The sequence below is a fragment of the Chelonoidis abingdonii genome, chromosome 14 (assembly GCF_003597395.2).
Source record: "Chelonoidis abingdonii isolate Lonesome George chromosome 14, CheloAbing_2.0, whole genome shotgun sequence".
NCBI classification, from domain to species: Eukaryota; Metazoa; Chordata; order Testudines; family Testudinidae; genus Chelonoidis; species Chelonoidis abingdonii.
Window position 1 is genome coordinate 5,046,190 of NC_133782.1, and position 14,906 is coordinate 5,061,095.

Consider the following 14,906-nt stretch of genomic DNA (forward strand, 5'->3'; position numbering starts at 1 on the left):
CATGTGGAGGTACGTAAGGATAGTGGAAATCAGAGATTAATTCCACCATGCTGCCATTCCAGTGCTGGGGAGAAGTCATTCGTTAGAAGGGAATTAGCTACAGCACCAGGACCTCTCCCCTCCTCTCTGTGTTAAACTGGCTTTGGGGGAACCCCTTTGCAATTATTTCTGGGGAGGGCGGCAGCTCAGCACTGGTCCCGGCCCACATTTGACAGCTCCTGCTGTGCAAGCAGGGAAAGAGCCCCGATGTCTCCCAGTATTAATCCCAGGCCTTCACAAAGTGCCTGAGTTCAGTTAAATTAAACAAAACCATGGCCTGGCGAGTATTTGTGGCCTGCTGGTCAATGCATGGGCCTAGGAGGCTTGATTCCAGCTTCTACTCACAGCTCTGCCAGTGACTTGCTTTATGCCTCTGGGCCTGTCACTTCACCCCCTCAGTGCCTGTGTCCTCATCTGTCCACTGGCTGCAGTCACAGGGGACTGAGGCAAAAGCCCTTAATGCTTGGAAAGTGCTTTAAGATCTGTGAATCCGAGCAACAGTAGGTGTAGGCTGACCAGACAGCAAGTGTGAAAAATTGGGATGAGGGTAATAGGAGGCTATATAAGAAAAATCCCCAAATATTGGGCCTGTCCCTCTAAAATCAGGACATCTGGTCACCCTAGGTAGGTGGCAGGACTAATTACTCCCCTGGTAGCTCCTTAACTGTACTCGTACATATCTACCAAGACGTCAAGAACACCGACATGAAGTACAAAAACCGCGTGAGGAGCCGTATCTCCAACCTGAAGGACTCCAAAAACCCTGAGCTGAGAAAGAACGTGTTGTGTGGAGCAATCACCCCGGAGCAGATTGCAGTGATGACCTCAGAGGTGAGGAGAGGGGGAGGTAGGGAAACCTTCATAGGCATTATTCATAAGGGATTGTGTCCCATTGATTAACTTCAAGGTAGCAGCCGGTCTGCTCTCAAGATGGCAGCTCTGTTACGGTTCAGATCAGCAGCAGCCACTGATGTCAGGGCCAGCCATCTGAGGGGGGGCTTTTTAGTTACTCGAAGGAGTTTGGAGCCAGAGATTGGTCCTGGACAGCTCTGGAAATTGAAGCCCTCTGTGAATCCACAGAGCACTGTAGCACACGCTTCCCTGCACTGTGTCTCAGTGCTGGCTGGAGAAAGCACCACTTCAATTAATGGGCAGTTCTGTCCTTGGCCTCTCAGCTGAGAATCCCACACAACGGGGCCAGGTAGTGGTGGGGACATTAGTCTACTGGAAGCTAGACTGAGTATCCCAGTCACTTCCCATTGGCCACAGGTGACACAGGCTGGGTTTGAGCTGGTAACCTATAGTTGAGAGGCTCCCTAGCCCGTTATCTGTCCCTTTAGCCATCCGGCCCTGCTGGCTGTGTTCTCCCTCTGCTTCAGTGGGACCAGCAGCAGTTTGGTGGGGAAGTTGAGCTGATGTGCCTTTGTTTGTATCCTAAAGGAAATGGCCAGTAACGAGCTGAAGGAGATTAGGAAGGCCATGACGAAGGAAGCGATCCGGGAGCACCAGATCGCTAGGACGGGAGGGACCCAGACCGACCTCTTCACCTGTGGGAAGTGCAAGAAGAAGAACTGCACTTACACTCAGGTTAGCCACCATCTTTGCTTATAAAGGGCACCGTCCTGCAAGGTTCTGAGCAATCTCCATTCTGGTCAGACCAGTGGAAATTGATGATGTTCAGCATCTGCCCAGCTGCCCTTAGCACATCATGGGATTGGGCACTGTCAGGTGGCACATATCCTCCAGCTCACCAGGAGAACCTCAAGGGCCAGATTTTTCAGGGTTGTTTAGGTCCACAATGTATTTGCAAAATGGGCTCCCTTCATTTGAATGTAGTTACCATGACTGCCAGTTGAGTCACTGCACATGCAGAGCACTGTAATTATCTTTCAGCATGTAGTGTGACCTGAGATGTGCAGGTAGTTGTGGTGATTTGACATGCAAGGAAGCATCCAGTTTCACCTGCATGCTTTGAAAATCTGGTTTCTGGAGTTTAGTAAAGTTCCTGTGTCTGACAAGCCTGTTCAGAGGCAGCGGTGACAGGGTTAAATACTAGGATTCCCTATAGGTTTAAATACAAACCAGATTGGTAGTTTGCAGGCAGCAGTGACAGAATATGGCCCTGGCAGACTGTAAAGCTGGAGTTAGGACTAGCCTGTAAAAGAGAATGGTTTGAGTGCTTTTTTATGTTTTCCTCTGAAACCTGTGGCTGGAGGGTTGGGAGATGCAGAGGCAATTTGCTTAGGCACTTGGCTGCACTGAAAGCATGAATATCCTGGATTCTCTCCAGATTTTAGAATGGGAATGGAGCAGCTGTGAGCTCGAGCAAGGGTGACCAGATATCCCAATATTTGGGGTTTTGTCCCTATTACCCCCTACCCTGATTCTTCACACTTGCTATCTGGTCACCCTAGCTAGAGCACACACAGTGCCACTGGCTTTCGGAACGGACTGCATTAGGCTGGTGTTTTCACTACTATGCTGCTTCAAGGCCCTGCTCCTTCAACACTAATCAGTTTCAGTGGGTGTCATGCCAGATGGCGGCAGATAGATGGACCATCCCTCATGGCAGGAGGTATCAGCCACATAAAGACCATTGGGGACCCATCTGCAGAGTGCTGCCATAGTGATGAACAGAAAAAAAAAAATGCCCTCCTTGGACTAGCCCAGCACCAAGTGTGCCCGAGCCAGCCTAGTGCCAGTCTAGAGCAATGGTGGGCACACTACTGTAGTGCAAAATGGCGTTTTCACAACCATCCTGTCTATGCCTGCTATTGGCAATCATCCAACACACTGGTGACAATCCCAGTGCCCTACCTCCATGACAGCTTCCACTGTCCCCGCTGTCAGCTGGGACTAGTGCCATGAGAGGACGTGGCTGAAAAGCATCTGGGGCAGAGACACAGCCACAGTGTTCCTTGTATATGTCAGCAATGTAGTGTCTCTCAGGGGTCTGCATACTCTTGGAAGGCAGCCAATGGGCTCCCTTCCACTGTCGGCTGCAGCCTCACGCCGATTGAATGGCCTGCCCGCATTGCTGCCAAACTCAGCTGAGAAGCTATTTCTGTGCCTCTGGTAGGTATCAGGGCTTTGTGCAGGGTAACCGTGGTAGCACCATTTCCATGTGCATTTAGAGAAGACCCTCAGGCTCCTAGCACTGTGGTTTCAGTGCTGTCAGGGTTGGGCTCTCCTGCTGTGTGCCCACAGTATGGGTGTGCTGTGTGAGGCCTGAGGATGGAGACAGTTGTTGAGGGGACGTAAGGCCATCCTGCTTCATCGTACTCACTGCTTAAAGAACAAAGCATTTTCAGTAGGCTCTGCAGCCCAGACTCGGCGGTGGTGATGGAATGGGAGCCCAAGGAGAGGAGGGCAGTGACTAATCAGACTTATGGGCGTGTGAGGCTCTTTAGCCCTGCTCAGACCATGCATGCTGCCCCGGCTCACAGGCTGGGTTCTGACTGATGAACCCAGAGGCTATTTGAGGACTACCAGGGAAAGCCCGTTGTGAATCTCTTTGGAAGGTCCAAGTGGGGGCTCTTCCTTCCCATCCCTTCTTGTGTCCTTCCCACAGGTGCAGACCCGCAGCTCCGATGAGCCCATGACCACCTTCGTCGTGTGTAACGAGTGTGGGAACCGCTGGAAGGTAGAGCGTGAATGACACTTGTTTGAATGAGGGTGTGAAATTTATGAAGATAGGTGGTGTCGACAGCTGTAGTTTGTCATCTTAGGAATAAATCCTTAGCCCCTTCCAAGCCCCAGCTGACTCTAGCAACTGCTGTCACACCCAGGCTAGAGGGAGAGGGAGAGACAGAATATAACGTGTCCAGCGAGTCTGTCGGGATGGGACCAGCACTCAGAACTTCTGCTCTGGTCACTGTTAGGGTGGACTTGGCTGCTGGCTGTATAGAGCACAGATCTCCTTCTGGGACACAGCGGGATGCTTTGCAGCCAGTCACTTTGCAGGTCTGGCCAGACGTACATGCTGGCACTGCTGCAAGGTCAGTGGTGCAGGAGTTCTTAGAACAAATTCAGCCTCCATGGCCCCATTCACCCGCTATAGCCCCAGGGAACCAGCACTGCTTTCCATGCCCTCGCCGGACACACAGTACTTCTCTGGAGCTCCCCTCCTGCCACACACCCAATAGAAAGGAGGCAAGAGTGACAATTATTCAGGCTTTTCAAGCTCTCTCATTTTTGCCCCTTCATGCTGTGCCCTGACTTGGATCAGAGCAGAAACCGTAGCTATAGAGTGAATGGTGCCCAGCAACAGCACTGGCGCCTGCCCCTTGATGAGAGTGGCACCTTCTTATGCCCAGTTCTCTACCCCTCCTTTATATTAGTCACCCTCCTTCACACAGGGTGTCTCCTGTAGCTTCCCCTGCCATGGGAGCCAAATGGTGGCGCTGGAAGTTAGCGAGATAACCCGTCTTTAGACGAGAAGGTTTCCCTTACTCCAGGAGCAGCATGTACTACTTGTGCAAGATTCCCCAGCCCCATGAGGAGGGACACTATCAACCAGATCCATGGCTCCTTCATGGCCCCGAGTGCTGCCCACGGCCCTCATTTGCAATGGGGTTTTCTAATCCAAGTTTAAACTTCAATCTCTTGCAGTTCTGTTGAGATATCTGTGAGCCCAGCGGCGGCAGCCGAACCTGGATGGACCACAACCTATATTCTCTGACTTCTCCAGCCATTGTGTACTGTATCCCAAGTGAGTTTCCTTTGTGTCACACACTAAGTGCATCATCCTGGGGGGAGTCCTGGCTCTCAGGTTGTCCACCTGTGGAGAGGAGCAGCTGTGACTGGAATCCAGGGGGCAGGCGGACTGGCGGGAGAGTTCACTCCATGCGTTTTGGCTGTATTTTCTCATCCAGATAAGTATTGTCATTTTTTCATAACAGTATTAAACTTGTTTTGTTTTGTTTTGTTGCCAGTTTCTAACTTTTATTTCAACTTGCTGCTTGCAGCACTTTGCATTTCCTGCCCAAATGTCATGTGGACCCAGTGGATGAGCACTGCCTGAGATACCATCCAGCCAGAAGCCACACCACTTACCATAGATCTAGTTAGATACCCTGAAATTTGGTCTTCCTTCTCTGTTGGGCAGTAAGGTTGTGTGTTAGCCCACTGTGCCATCAGAAAAGGGGTCGGCCTTCAAACCTCAGCTGTCCGAATCCTGGCTGTGAAAAATGCCCTGGCAGTTTTACTGACACTGCAGTTTTCCTTGGGATGCTTCCTAGTCCTAAACATACGACATTTTGTTTTTAATCAGCTCATGAACAAAAAACCTGAGCCAAATCTTGCACCCATGACATAGGCCACATTCCAGCTGAGTTAGTGGGAGTTTTGCTCAGATATCAAGTGCAGGACATGGCTCATTGACTTTATGTAGTGGTGGGGGCAGTGCAAGGCCTCGATTCTGATCTCAGGTACTGCTGGAAGTCAGTAGAGTTACTCTGAATTTACAGCAGCATAATTGAGAACAGTGCTTGCGTTAGTACAGATCTAGGGCTTCTGTTTTTGAGGGGGTTGTTAATTTCATTGGGGAGGGTTATTTTTAGCCATTTTTTAATTTTATGGAGGTGTCCAAAAATTGGGGTTTTGGGGGGCTCTCTCTTTGCATACTCAAATGAATAATGTATATTATCTTTGCAGTGTATATTTTTAATGTACATTATTCATTACAGGCGTTGTGCTATTCAAACAGCGTTGCATTAACGCACACTAGGGAACGTGTAGTGCACCACCTTTAGGTGTCTGGACCAAGTAATGTGCAACACATTAGTGTGTGTTAGAAATCACACCCTCATAGTCCACATTATCGCTTAGCGTAGACTAGCCCTTAGATACAAGCATTACTGGATAAACACCGATTTCCATTTTTTTTTGTAGCGGGGATGTTCTAAAAGCTAAAATCAGAAGCCCTATCTATAGCTTGCTCTTGTTATGTACCTTTTAACAGCAGCTAGGGAGGGCTGATGTGAAGGAGGGTTTTGTAAAGACAAATCAAGGACAGATTGTCTGTAAAGTCACTGATCATAAAATAACACAGCAGCTCTGAATACAGATGTTTAATTCCCGATGGAGGGTGGAAAGACAAGTGCGGGGAACCCACAGGAATACCCTCTGCCAGAGGGGCCAGTGGTCCCCAGATTGAATCCATATCATAGAGACAGATTCCTCGCAACTGTAATATACAGAAAACCTGGCAGCTGACAAAGGTTCCCCCAACACCAGGCCCCATGTTACAGGCCCGGAAGTTCAGCACTGCTTTAGCGGGTTCAGAACAGCAAGAAAAACCAAGGGGTTGTATCTTTTCATACTGATTCAGCTGGCTCGTGCCACTACATGCCACTCAAGTGGCTGGGAGCCCCCAGCTGGCTGTAATTAGAGCAGGCCTGGGCAGCCTTGATGTAACAGGGAGGCCAGTGCTAACAACTGGTGAAAGGAATTCATTTGTGACTGAGTCTGTAATTGGGGGAGGGATGGCTCAGTGGTTTGAGCATTGGCCTGCTAAATGCAGGGATTGTGAGGTCAATCCTTGAGGGGGCTGCCCAGGGGATCTGGGGCAAAATCAGTACTTGGTCCTGCTAATGAAAGCAGGGGGCTGGACTCAGTGACCTTTCAGGGTCCCTTCCAGCTCTGTGAAATAGGTATATCTCCATATATAAATTAACTTCTTCTCCATTCACTGAGATTTCCATAGGTATCTTCTGATCTTTCAATATTTTGCCCTAAAGTATACGTATGCAGCTCCCCTTGATTTCACTGCAGGTGTGGGGCAGAATATGGCCCCACACACTGAGGGCCAGATTTTCAAAAGAGCTCAGCACCTAACAGCTCCTATTGAGAACAATGAGGACTTCTACTCCTAGCCCACGTGAGAGCAGGGGCAGCTGCTGGGGGCTGATCCCCTTTGGTTACCTGGCCACTTGCTTTTCATTGTTTCTTGCTCCCCTCTCCCAGCCACAGAATAGACCCTTTGGGTCAGGTCAGTCCTTTGGACAGTATGTTTCTAGCAAAGCTCTGAGCCCTGGGTCATCAGGCAGAATGTTCTCAACAGGACTGGGTGACCTCTTGCCACTCCATCAAATAAACAGCCTTGCAGCTGAAGCAGTTTGCACTTAACAGCTCTTGCTGGAGAAATTCAGTGGAAACAGGTGTGAGGCAAGTACTCCAAGTATTGGAAAAGTTTGGGGAGCTCCTAGCCTGGGAGGAACATGGGTTGCCAGGGTAACTAATAACCCTTAGCTCTTACCTTCTGCAAAGTCCTTGTAAACTGTAACTCATTCATCAGCTCCTTTCATTAAACCTGGGAAACAAGCATTCAGAAGCAATGAACTGATGATGGATCGAGCTCCCTGTGGCAGCATGAGTGATTAGTCAGGGAGTTAGTCAGCAAGATAATTAGAACCCGATGGACCATTGTTTTCCTTCAGCAGAACAGAGGAGAAGCCAGACTGTGCGACCCATGCAGATCTCAGCCTGCTTCTCTTGCAGGACTCTTACACCAGGGAGGCAGGAAAGTAAAGGAAGGATGGTAGGGACATAAATCAGCATTGAAAGGGGGCTGCATTTTGCTGTGAGCCCAGGGCGATCTGGAGCGACTCCAGTGCATTCCAGGGATTTATTCCAGATTTGGCTCGCACTGTTTACAAAGGTGCTTGCAATCACCCTTTCTATTACATTGCCCGTCCGCTCCAGGAGCGACACCTCTGCACGAAAAGTGAGCTGCTGCGTTGTTCTCCCTTCAGCAGGCTGAGCAGCGCTCGGGCTTCATTTTTATTTCATTTGAAGTCAATTTTTACTTTACTTCAAATGAAGTAAAAATCTTAAGCGAATCCACATGTTCCATAGAATCTCTATGGATAGAAATTTTATGCTCTAATAAAAATATAACATTAGGGATCTATTATCGACCACCTGACCAGGACAGTGATAGTGATGATGAAATGCTAAGGGAAATTAGAGAGGGCTCTCAAATTAGAACCATAGTAGTGGAACATTTCACTTCAGACAAAATGCGGAGATAAAATTTTTCGATTACTTTAAATGATGCTTCATGGAGGCAGCTGATACGGGAACCTGAGTGGAGCTGCGGAGCTGGTCTAAAGGTACTTATAGCAGACCGCTTGGAAATGGACCATAATACAATAGCATCAATCATCCCTGTGGTGGAAGAACACTTCAACGACCCAACACTGTGGCATTTATTTCAAAAGGAGGAACTATACAAAAATGAGGGTGTAGTTAACAAAGTTAAAAGGTACAGTAAATGACTAAAGTGAATTCCATGCAGTTGCATGGGACCTTTTTAAAGACACCATAATAGAGGCCCAATTCAATGTATTCCCGCAAATTAAGAAACACAGTAAAAGAGAACTAAAAAAGAGCCACTGTGGCTTAACAACCATGTCAAGAGCAGTGAGAGATAAAAGGACTTCCTTAAAAGTGGAAGTTCAACCCTAGTGAGGCAAATAGAAAGAGCACAAACAGGCACAGCTTAAGTGCAAGAGTATAGATAGATAGTCAAGAGGAAGTTTGAAGAATGGCTAACCAAAAACTCCAAGGTAATAACCAAGTATTTTTAGTACAATCAGAGAAGCAGGAAGCCTGCTAAAGCACCGTGGTAGCCCCTTGACGATCGAGATACAAAGGAGCGCTTGAAGACGATAAAAGTTCATTGCAAGAAACTTAATGGATTTTTGCTTCAGTCTCCAGGCTGAGAGAGTTGGGAGATTCCCAAACCTGAGCTGGCCTTTTGTAGGTGACAAACCTGAGAAACTGTCACAGATTGAGTTGTTTGGTTTTTTCCCAAACTAAGAGGGGAGGTTTTTTGGAAATTAAATTGATAAATCAACATTAACAAGTCACCGGGGCCAGATGGCATCACCCAAGAGTTCTGAAAAGAACTCAAATGTGAAGTTGCGAACTATTAACTAAGGTTTGTAATTCTGTCCTTTAAATCCGCTTCGGTACCCAATGACTGGAGGTTAGCTAATGTACGCCAATATTTAAAAGGGCTCTAGGTGTGATCCTGGCAGTTACAGGACCGGTAAGTCTAACGTTCAGGTCCGGGCAAATTAGTCAAAACAATAGTTAAGAAATAAAATTGTCAGCATACATTAGGAAAACATAAAAACTGTTGAGCAATAGTCAACATGGTTCTGTAACAGGAATTTGTGTCTTACTAATTCTATTAGAGTTCTTTGAAGGGTCAACACATGTGACAAGGGATCAGTGGAATAGTGTACTTAAGATTTCCAGAAAGCCTTTGACAAGTCCCTCACCAAAGGCTCTTACATAAATTAAGTTGTCATGTGGAAAAGGGGAAAGGGTCCTTTCATGGATTGGAGAACTGGTTAAAAGACAGGAACAAAGGGTAGGAATTAATGGTAAATCTCAGAATGGAGAGGGGTAACTAGTGGTGTTCCCAAGGATCAGTGCGAGACCAATCCTATTCAATTTATTCATAAATAATCTGGAGGTGGCAAAGTTTGCAGATGATACTAAACTACGCAAGATAGTTAGGCCAAAGCAGATTGTGAAGAACTTCAAAAAGATCTCACATAACTAAGTGATTGGGCACAAAATGGCAAATGAAATTTAATGTGGATAAATGTAAAATAATGCACATTGGAAAAAATAACCCAACTATACATACAATTATGGGGCTAATTTAGCTACAACGAGTCAGGACAAAAATCTTGGAGTCATCGTGGATAGTTCTCTGAGATGTCCATGCAGTGTGCAGAGGCGGTCAAAAAAGCAAACGGATGTTAGGAATCATTAAAAAGGGATAGAGAATAAGATGGAGAATATATTATGGCCCTTATATAAATGCATGGTACGCCCACATCTCGAATACTGTGTACAGATGTGGTCTCCTTATCTCAAAAATGATATTCTAGCACTAGAAAAGGTTCAGAAAAGGGCAACTAAATGTTAGAGTTTGGAGAGGGTCCCATACGAGGAAAGATTTAAGAGGCTAGGACTCTTCAGCTTGGAAAAGAGGAGACTAAGGGGGGATATAATAAGGTATATAAAATCTGAGTGATGTGAGAAGGTGGATAAGGAAAAGTTATTTACTTATTCCCATAGTACAAGAACTAGGGTCACCCAATGAAATTAATAGGCAGCAGATTTAAACAAATAAAAGGAAGTTTCTTCTTCACACACGCACAGTCAACTTGTGGAACTCCTTACCTGAGGAGGTTGTGAAGGCTGGGACTATAACAATGTTTAAAAGGGAACTGGTAAATTCAGGTGGCTAAGTCCATATATGGCTATTAGCCAGGATGGGTAAAGAATGGTGTCCCTAGTCTCTGTTTGTCAGAGGATGGAGATGGATGGCAGGAGAGAGATCACTTGATCATTGCCTGTTAGGTTCACTCCCTCTGGGGCACCTGGCATTGGCCACTGTCGGTAGATGGATACTGGGCTAGATGGACCTTTGGTCTGACCTGGTACGGCCGTTCTTATGTTCTTATGTTCTGGGCTGTCAAACATTCCGTGCTCCTTGGAGCCCTCCAAAGTGGGTCATGCCTGTGAGACCCATTAAAGATCTGACTTGAATGGTTTTCCACAACATGTGCTTCAGGTTCTTTAAATAACACCCATCTCAGGAGGAAATGACTCCATGAGGCTGGTTCGCCCAGGGCTCTCGCTTCAGAACTGGATTTACAGAGAATGAGCACATCCTATGAGGCTGATGACTTGTTAAATCCATGCCATTTGCTGCTGACTAGAGATTCTCTCGAAGCAGAGTGGTGGTCGAATAAAGTTCCTGGCAGTAAACATTTAAACGAGGCACATGTGTTTCAACAACACAGCATGTGAGCATTCTAGGTGCTGAAGAAATAGCAGGGTAGCCAATTAGCAGCCACTGTTGCTTTTCCTCTGGTGCTTCTCCAGGGATGTGCTGCTTGGAAGGAGTTGTGTTCCATGGTCAGCCACACTAGGAATGCAATAAAGATTTTTGATATGAGCTGACAAGGTGCTTCTCTGTGGGCATTTCTCCCCACCGCGGTTGGCTTTAGTAGGTTGAAACTCCATGGAGCTGGGTGCATGAGCACCCTCCCCCACACCTCATCCATGTGTCTTTTAATCTTATGCTGAAAAAACCTGCCTCCTGGCATGTTACTGTCATTTTCTTTTAACCTCTGGCTTATCTGGCACCCACCCTTAGGTCTGCATGAAGGGAAACCCATCAATTAAGCACCCTGTAGCCAGGAAGAGCCTGTGAGTCACTCTTCGGATGCTTGAATGCATGGTAATAAATTCATGAGCATGAGAGGGAAATAAATTACCTGGCTGTAATGGGGGCTGTATGGGAGGGCGACAAATGGCTGCAGTAAGCAAGTCGGTCCGGAGCACAACCTGGACAGTGACTGCTTGGGCCTCCCTACAGTCACAATCTTCGCTGCACCGTAGAATCCCAATTCGCTAAGTGTTTTTGGAGACACCTAGAAACTGGCGGATTAGGGCAGCCAGCTCAGTTGCCATCTAAGGCTCCTGCCTCTGAACTCAGACTTGAAAGCCACCCCTGGTTACAGAATATCCTGACACGCTCTAGTCCTGCCCAACAGGCGGAGCCCAGGGGAGCTGCATATGTTCTCATCTCCCCTCCAGTCATGCTACCCCATACGGGGCTTACACGGTCGTGTCCCAAAATGCCACCACTGCAGTGCTTTGCTTTCTCCAGCAGCTCTGGGTGGGGTGGGGGTGGGGGGGCCTTTGTTTTAGACTTCCTGGGACTTGGTGGGCATGGGTTTGGCTCAGAACCTCCTTGAAGAAGTGAAAGCAGGAGTCTCTGCCCAGGATAGTCATGGCTCAGTTTACCAACAGCCTCCCTCTCTTAGGGCAGAATTCAGCCTGGGGGAAGATGCTTTTTTGCAGCGTGTATATCATTGCTGTCCTACAGGCTCTGGCCTTGCCCGCACTTGTGCACATGTTTGACTTTAAGCTCACAAGTAGCCCCCATGATAGCACATTTAGAGCAAACCACGTGCAGAACCGGTTGGTGGGTCAAGACATAATTAATTCCACTGTTATTTTATGGTGAGTCCCTGGTGCTAAAAGTCACTTCCTGGATCGTCATTCTCAACCGTTGTCATTTTTTTTTAGCAGCAATTGCACACTCCACTTACACAGCGCACAGCCTCATTCCTGCACAAATCACCTGAGCACCCCTTTCATACACCCCCTGCTACAGGTCAGACAGATGGTACTTGAGAGGGGCCCCCAAGACTGCATCTCACCATCCTGCAGCTTAGATGGTGCTCAGAGTCCAAGTGCTGGCTTGGGATTGTGCAAACCGTCCCTAAATTTGGGGCCCTAACGGGCCAAACCAAAACCCCTGTGCTGAAAAAACCTCCTAAATTTAGGGGAGGGATCTGAATTTGGCAGCTTGAGCTCATCCTGAGTTAAAAGAAAGCTGCCTCCATTTTGCTCAGGCAGAGTGCTCACAGTGAGAACCAAGCACCCCTACAAGCACTGAATTGTATTTCACAATCATTGCAGTTATCTTTGGAGACACCTGTGGGTGACTGTCCTGGCCTTGAAAAACAAGCATTGTTATTTATACCTACACAATGGAATCCCCCCAGAAACCAGTTTCTGTGTTGCTTTGATATTGGTTACACACACACACACACACACACACACACACACACACACACACACACACACACACACACACACACACACACACACACACACACAGCCAATGGACCTGCACACATGTAACCAACAGCAGCACTCACCCTTTGGATATCTACATTCTAAAGCCGTCTGCTTAGCCTAGATCAGGCTAAAAGCAACAGACCAGGCCCAGATGCTGGTGGACACTCCTGTTAAGCACTTACATGGGGGCGATCAGACACAGGCTCTCTTATACTGCCATAGGAGATTGGGGTTAGGCTCTTTCAGTGGCCAGTGTCACCCGTTAAGGCACTTGCCTGCAAGATGGCTGCCGGCTGCACCCTGGAAATCAATATTTACAAGCTCTTTTGACCCAAAATTGCTCCTGCCCTTGGGGAATAGGCCTGATTCTGAGGCTGAGAAAAAAAGGGGTTTTCCTTGCTGGTAACGGTTACAAAGGTGCCATCTTTTTCTCTGACATTGAGCCAGTTTTGAATTTTCTGCCCAGAAATTCCTAGATCACCTTCCCCCAACCTGGGGGTGGCAGGAAACGGCCACTACAGCTCCAGCATGCCCCCGCCACACGTCCTTTGGCCAGTGGAACCATGCAGTTTGCTGACGCTGGCAGCTTATTCCCAACCCCCCTCACGCCATGGGCTCCAGGTGACAGGGCTCTCTCATACTCAGCGATTCCTGAGGCAGCTTGCCTGGCACCTTGAGCAGAGCCCTCGCCTCTCCCCTCCAGCCTATTGCAAAGCCAGAGCTTTAGGCAACAGCGACCCACCAAACTTCTGACTATTTCAGCAGCTGCTGGCAGGCCCATCTTCCTGGCTTGCTTCCAAGCATGGACGGCTGTTCCCAACTTCTTCTGAGGAAGATTTTTGTGCTGGGGGAGAGAGGTGGGATCTTCCCTCCCTCCCTATTGGTCACATTCTCCTTCTCATCTACATTCATTCTCGCAGAGCCAGGCAGACGGCTTTTGCCTGCCCCACGCTGGAAGCGGAATGTCGGAGCAGCGATTCCACCTCCTCTATCAGCACCTCAAATCATGAACGATCGCCCTTCATTGCTCCCTCCTGCTCCCCCTTTCCCTGCATCCATAGGTGCTGGACCTGGCTTGAAGTGGTTTCCATCATATGCAGGGTTTACAGTTTGATTCAGTGGCTCTCAGCACCTCTACTATAAAAATGGTACCAGCATCCTTTCCCAGCATATCTCCACACTGTCTGGCAAAGCGAGAGGGGGATATTTCCCTGGCTACTCACTGCTGTCCTCCTTACTTGGGTAAAACTCCCACTCGCTCTAGTGTTGCCAGAGTCAGGCCTGCAGGATTTGGGCCAGAAGTAGCCTATTCCTAAATCCAACATCAAAAAACAGGCTGGATAGATGGAGAAACCATCCTCTCCAATCCATCAGAGCATTGGCTTTCCGGCTGCTTTGCTGTGGCAGGATCTGACCCTTGACTTCAGTGGGACAAGGAGTGTGAGAACTGTGAGCACAAGCTGGCCCCATATACTATTGCGACCAAGCACCTTCATCAGCTGAGTAACCGGCGACCAGCTGTTCACTCACTAACTTTGATCAAATGAAGAGGAAGGCATAGAAATCCTGGGCCAGATTGTGAAAGGTCCAATTTTAATTGGCTTGGCCTGTGCACTCCCAACCCACTTGTGCATGTGTGCAGGCTGGGGTTTGCACACACAACTCCCCCACTGCCACATCCACATGCCTGGGTGTGAGTTAAGCAATGCAAATGTGCACATGTGAAGGTCTGGTGCACACAAACACCTTTCAAAACCAACCCCCTCACCTGAAGGTGGAACGTCGGATGTGTATTGATTGACACATGCAACATACCACCTGCAGGTACCCAGGCAACTCATGCTGGAGTCAGCCAGGGGCGCCTGTACAGTTCTGATGGCACAAGTTACCTCCCGGGAAGTTTTTTTCACTGGGCCAATCCTGCAGTCTACCCAGGTAAGCTAGGCTGGGACAACTGGATTTGACCCTGTCATTACAGGTTCTCATTCAATGTGTTGCCCCTTCCAAAGATGCAATCAATCCATTGCCAGGAGGCAGTGAACACAGGTGCATGAGCCTTCTTCGTTAGCAACCAGCTAATTAAGATGATAGGCCCATGCCTTAATAAATGAGTGCTCTCTAGTTTCTCTCACCTTTTGGGAGGGGGGGGGGGGGCAGTGGGAGACAGAGGATTGAATTTCCCA

At 48.1% G+C, this 14,906-nt stretch overlaps 1 protein-coding gene across 1 annotated transcript in view; it reads left to right on the top strand.

Moving 5' to 3' along the window:
• TCEA2 (transcription elongation factor A2) overlaps positions 1-4,965 on the top strand; it is a 30,249-nt gene extending 25,284 nt beyond the window's left edge. The window contains exons 7-10 of the mRNA XM_032766486.2: positions 716-870; positions 1,480-1,626; positions 3,611-3,682; positions 4,651-4,965. Coding sequence (XP_032622377.1) covers positions 716-870; positions 1,480-1,626; positions 3,611-3,682; positions 4,651-4,659 — 383 coding nt within the window. The 3' untranslated portion in view covers positions 4,660-4,965. The remainder of the gene's footprint in view (positions 1-715; positions 871-1,479; positions 1,627-3,610; positions 3,683-4,650) is intronic.
• Positions 4,966-14,906: the final 9,941 nt, after the last annotated feature.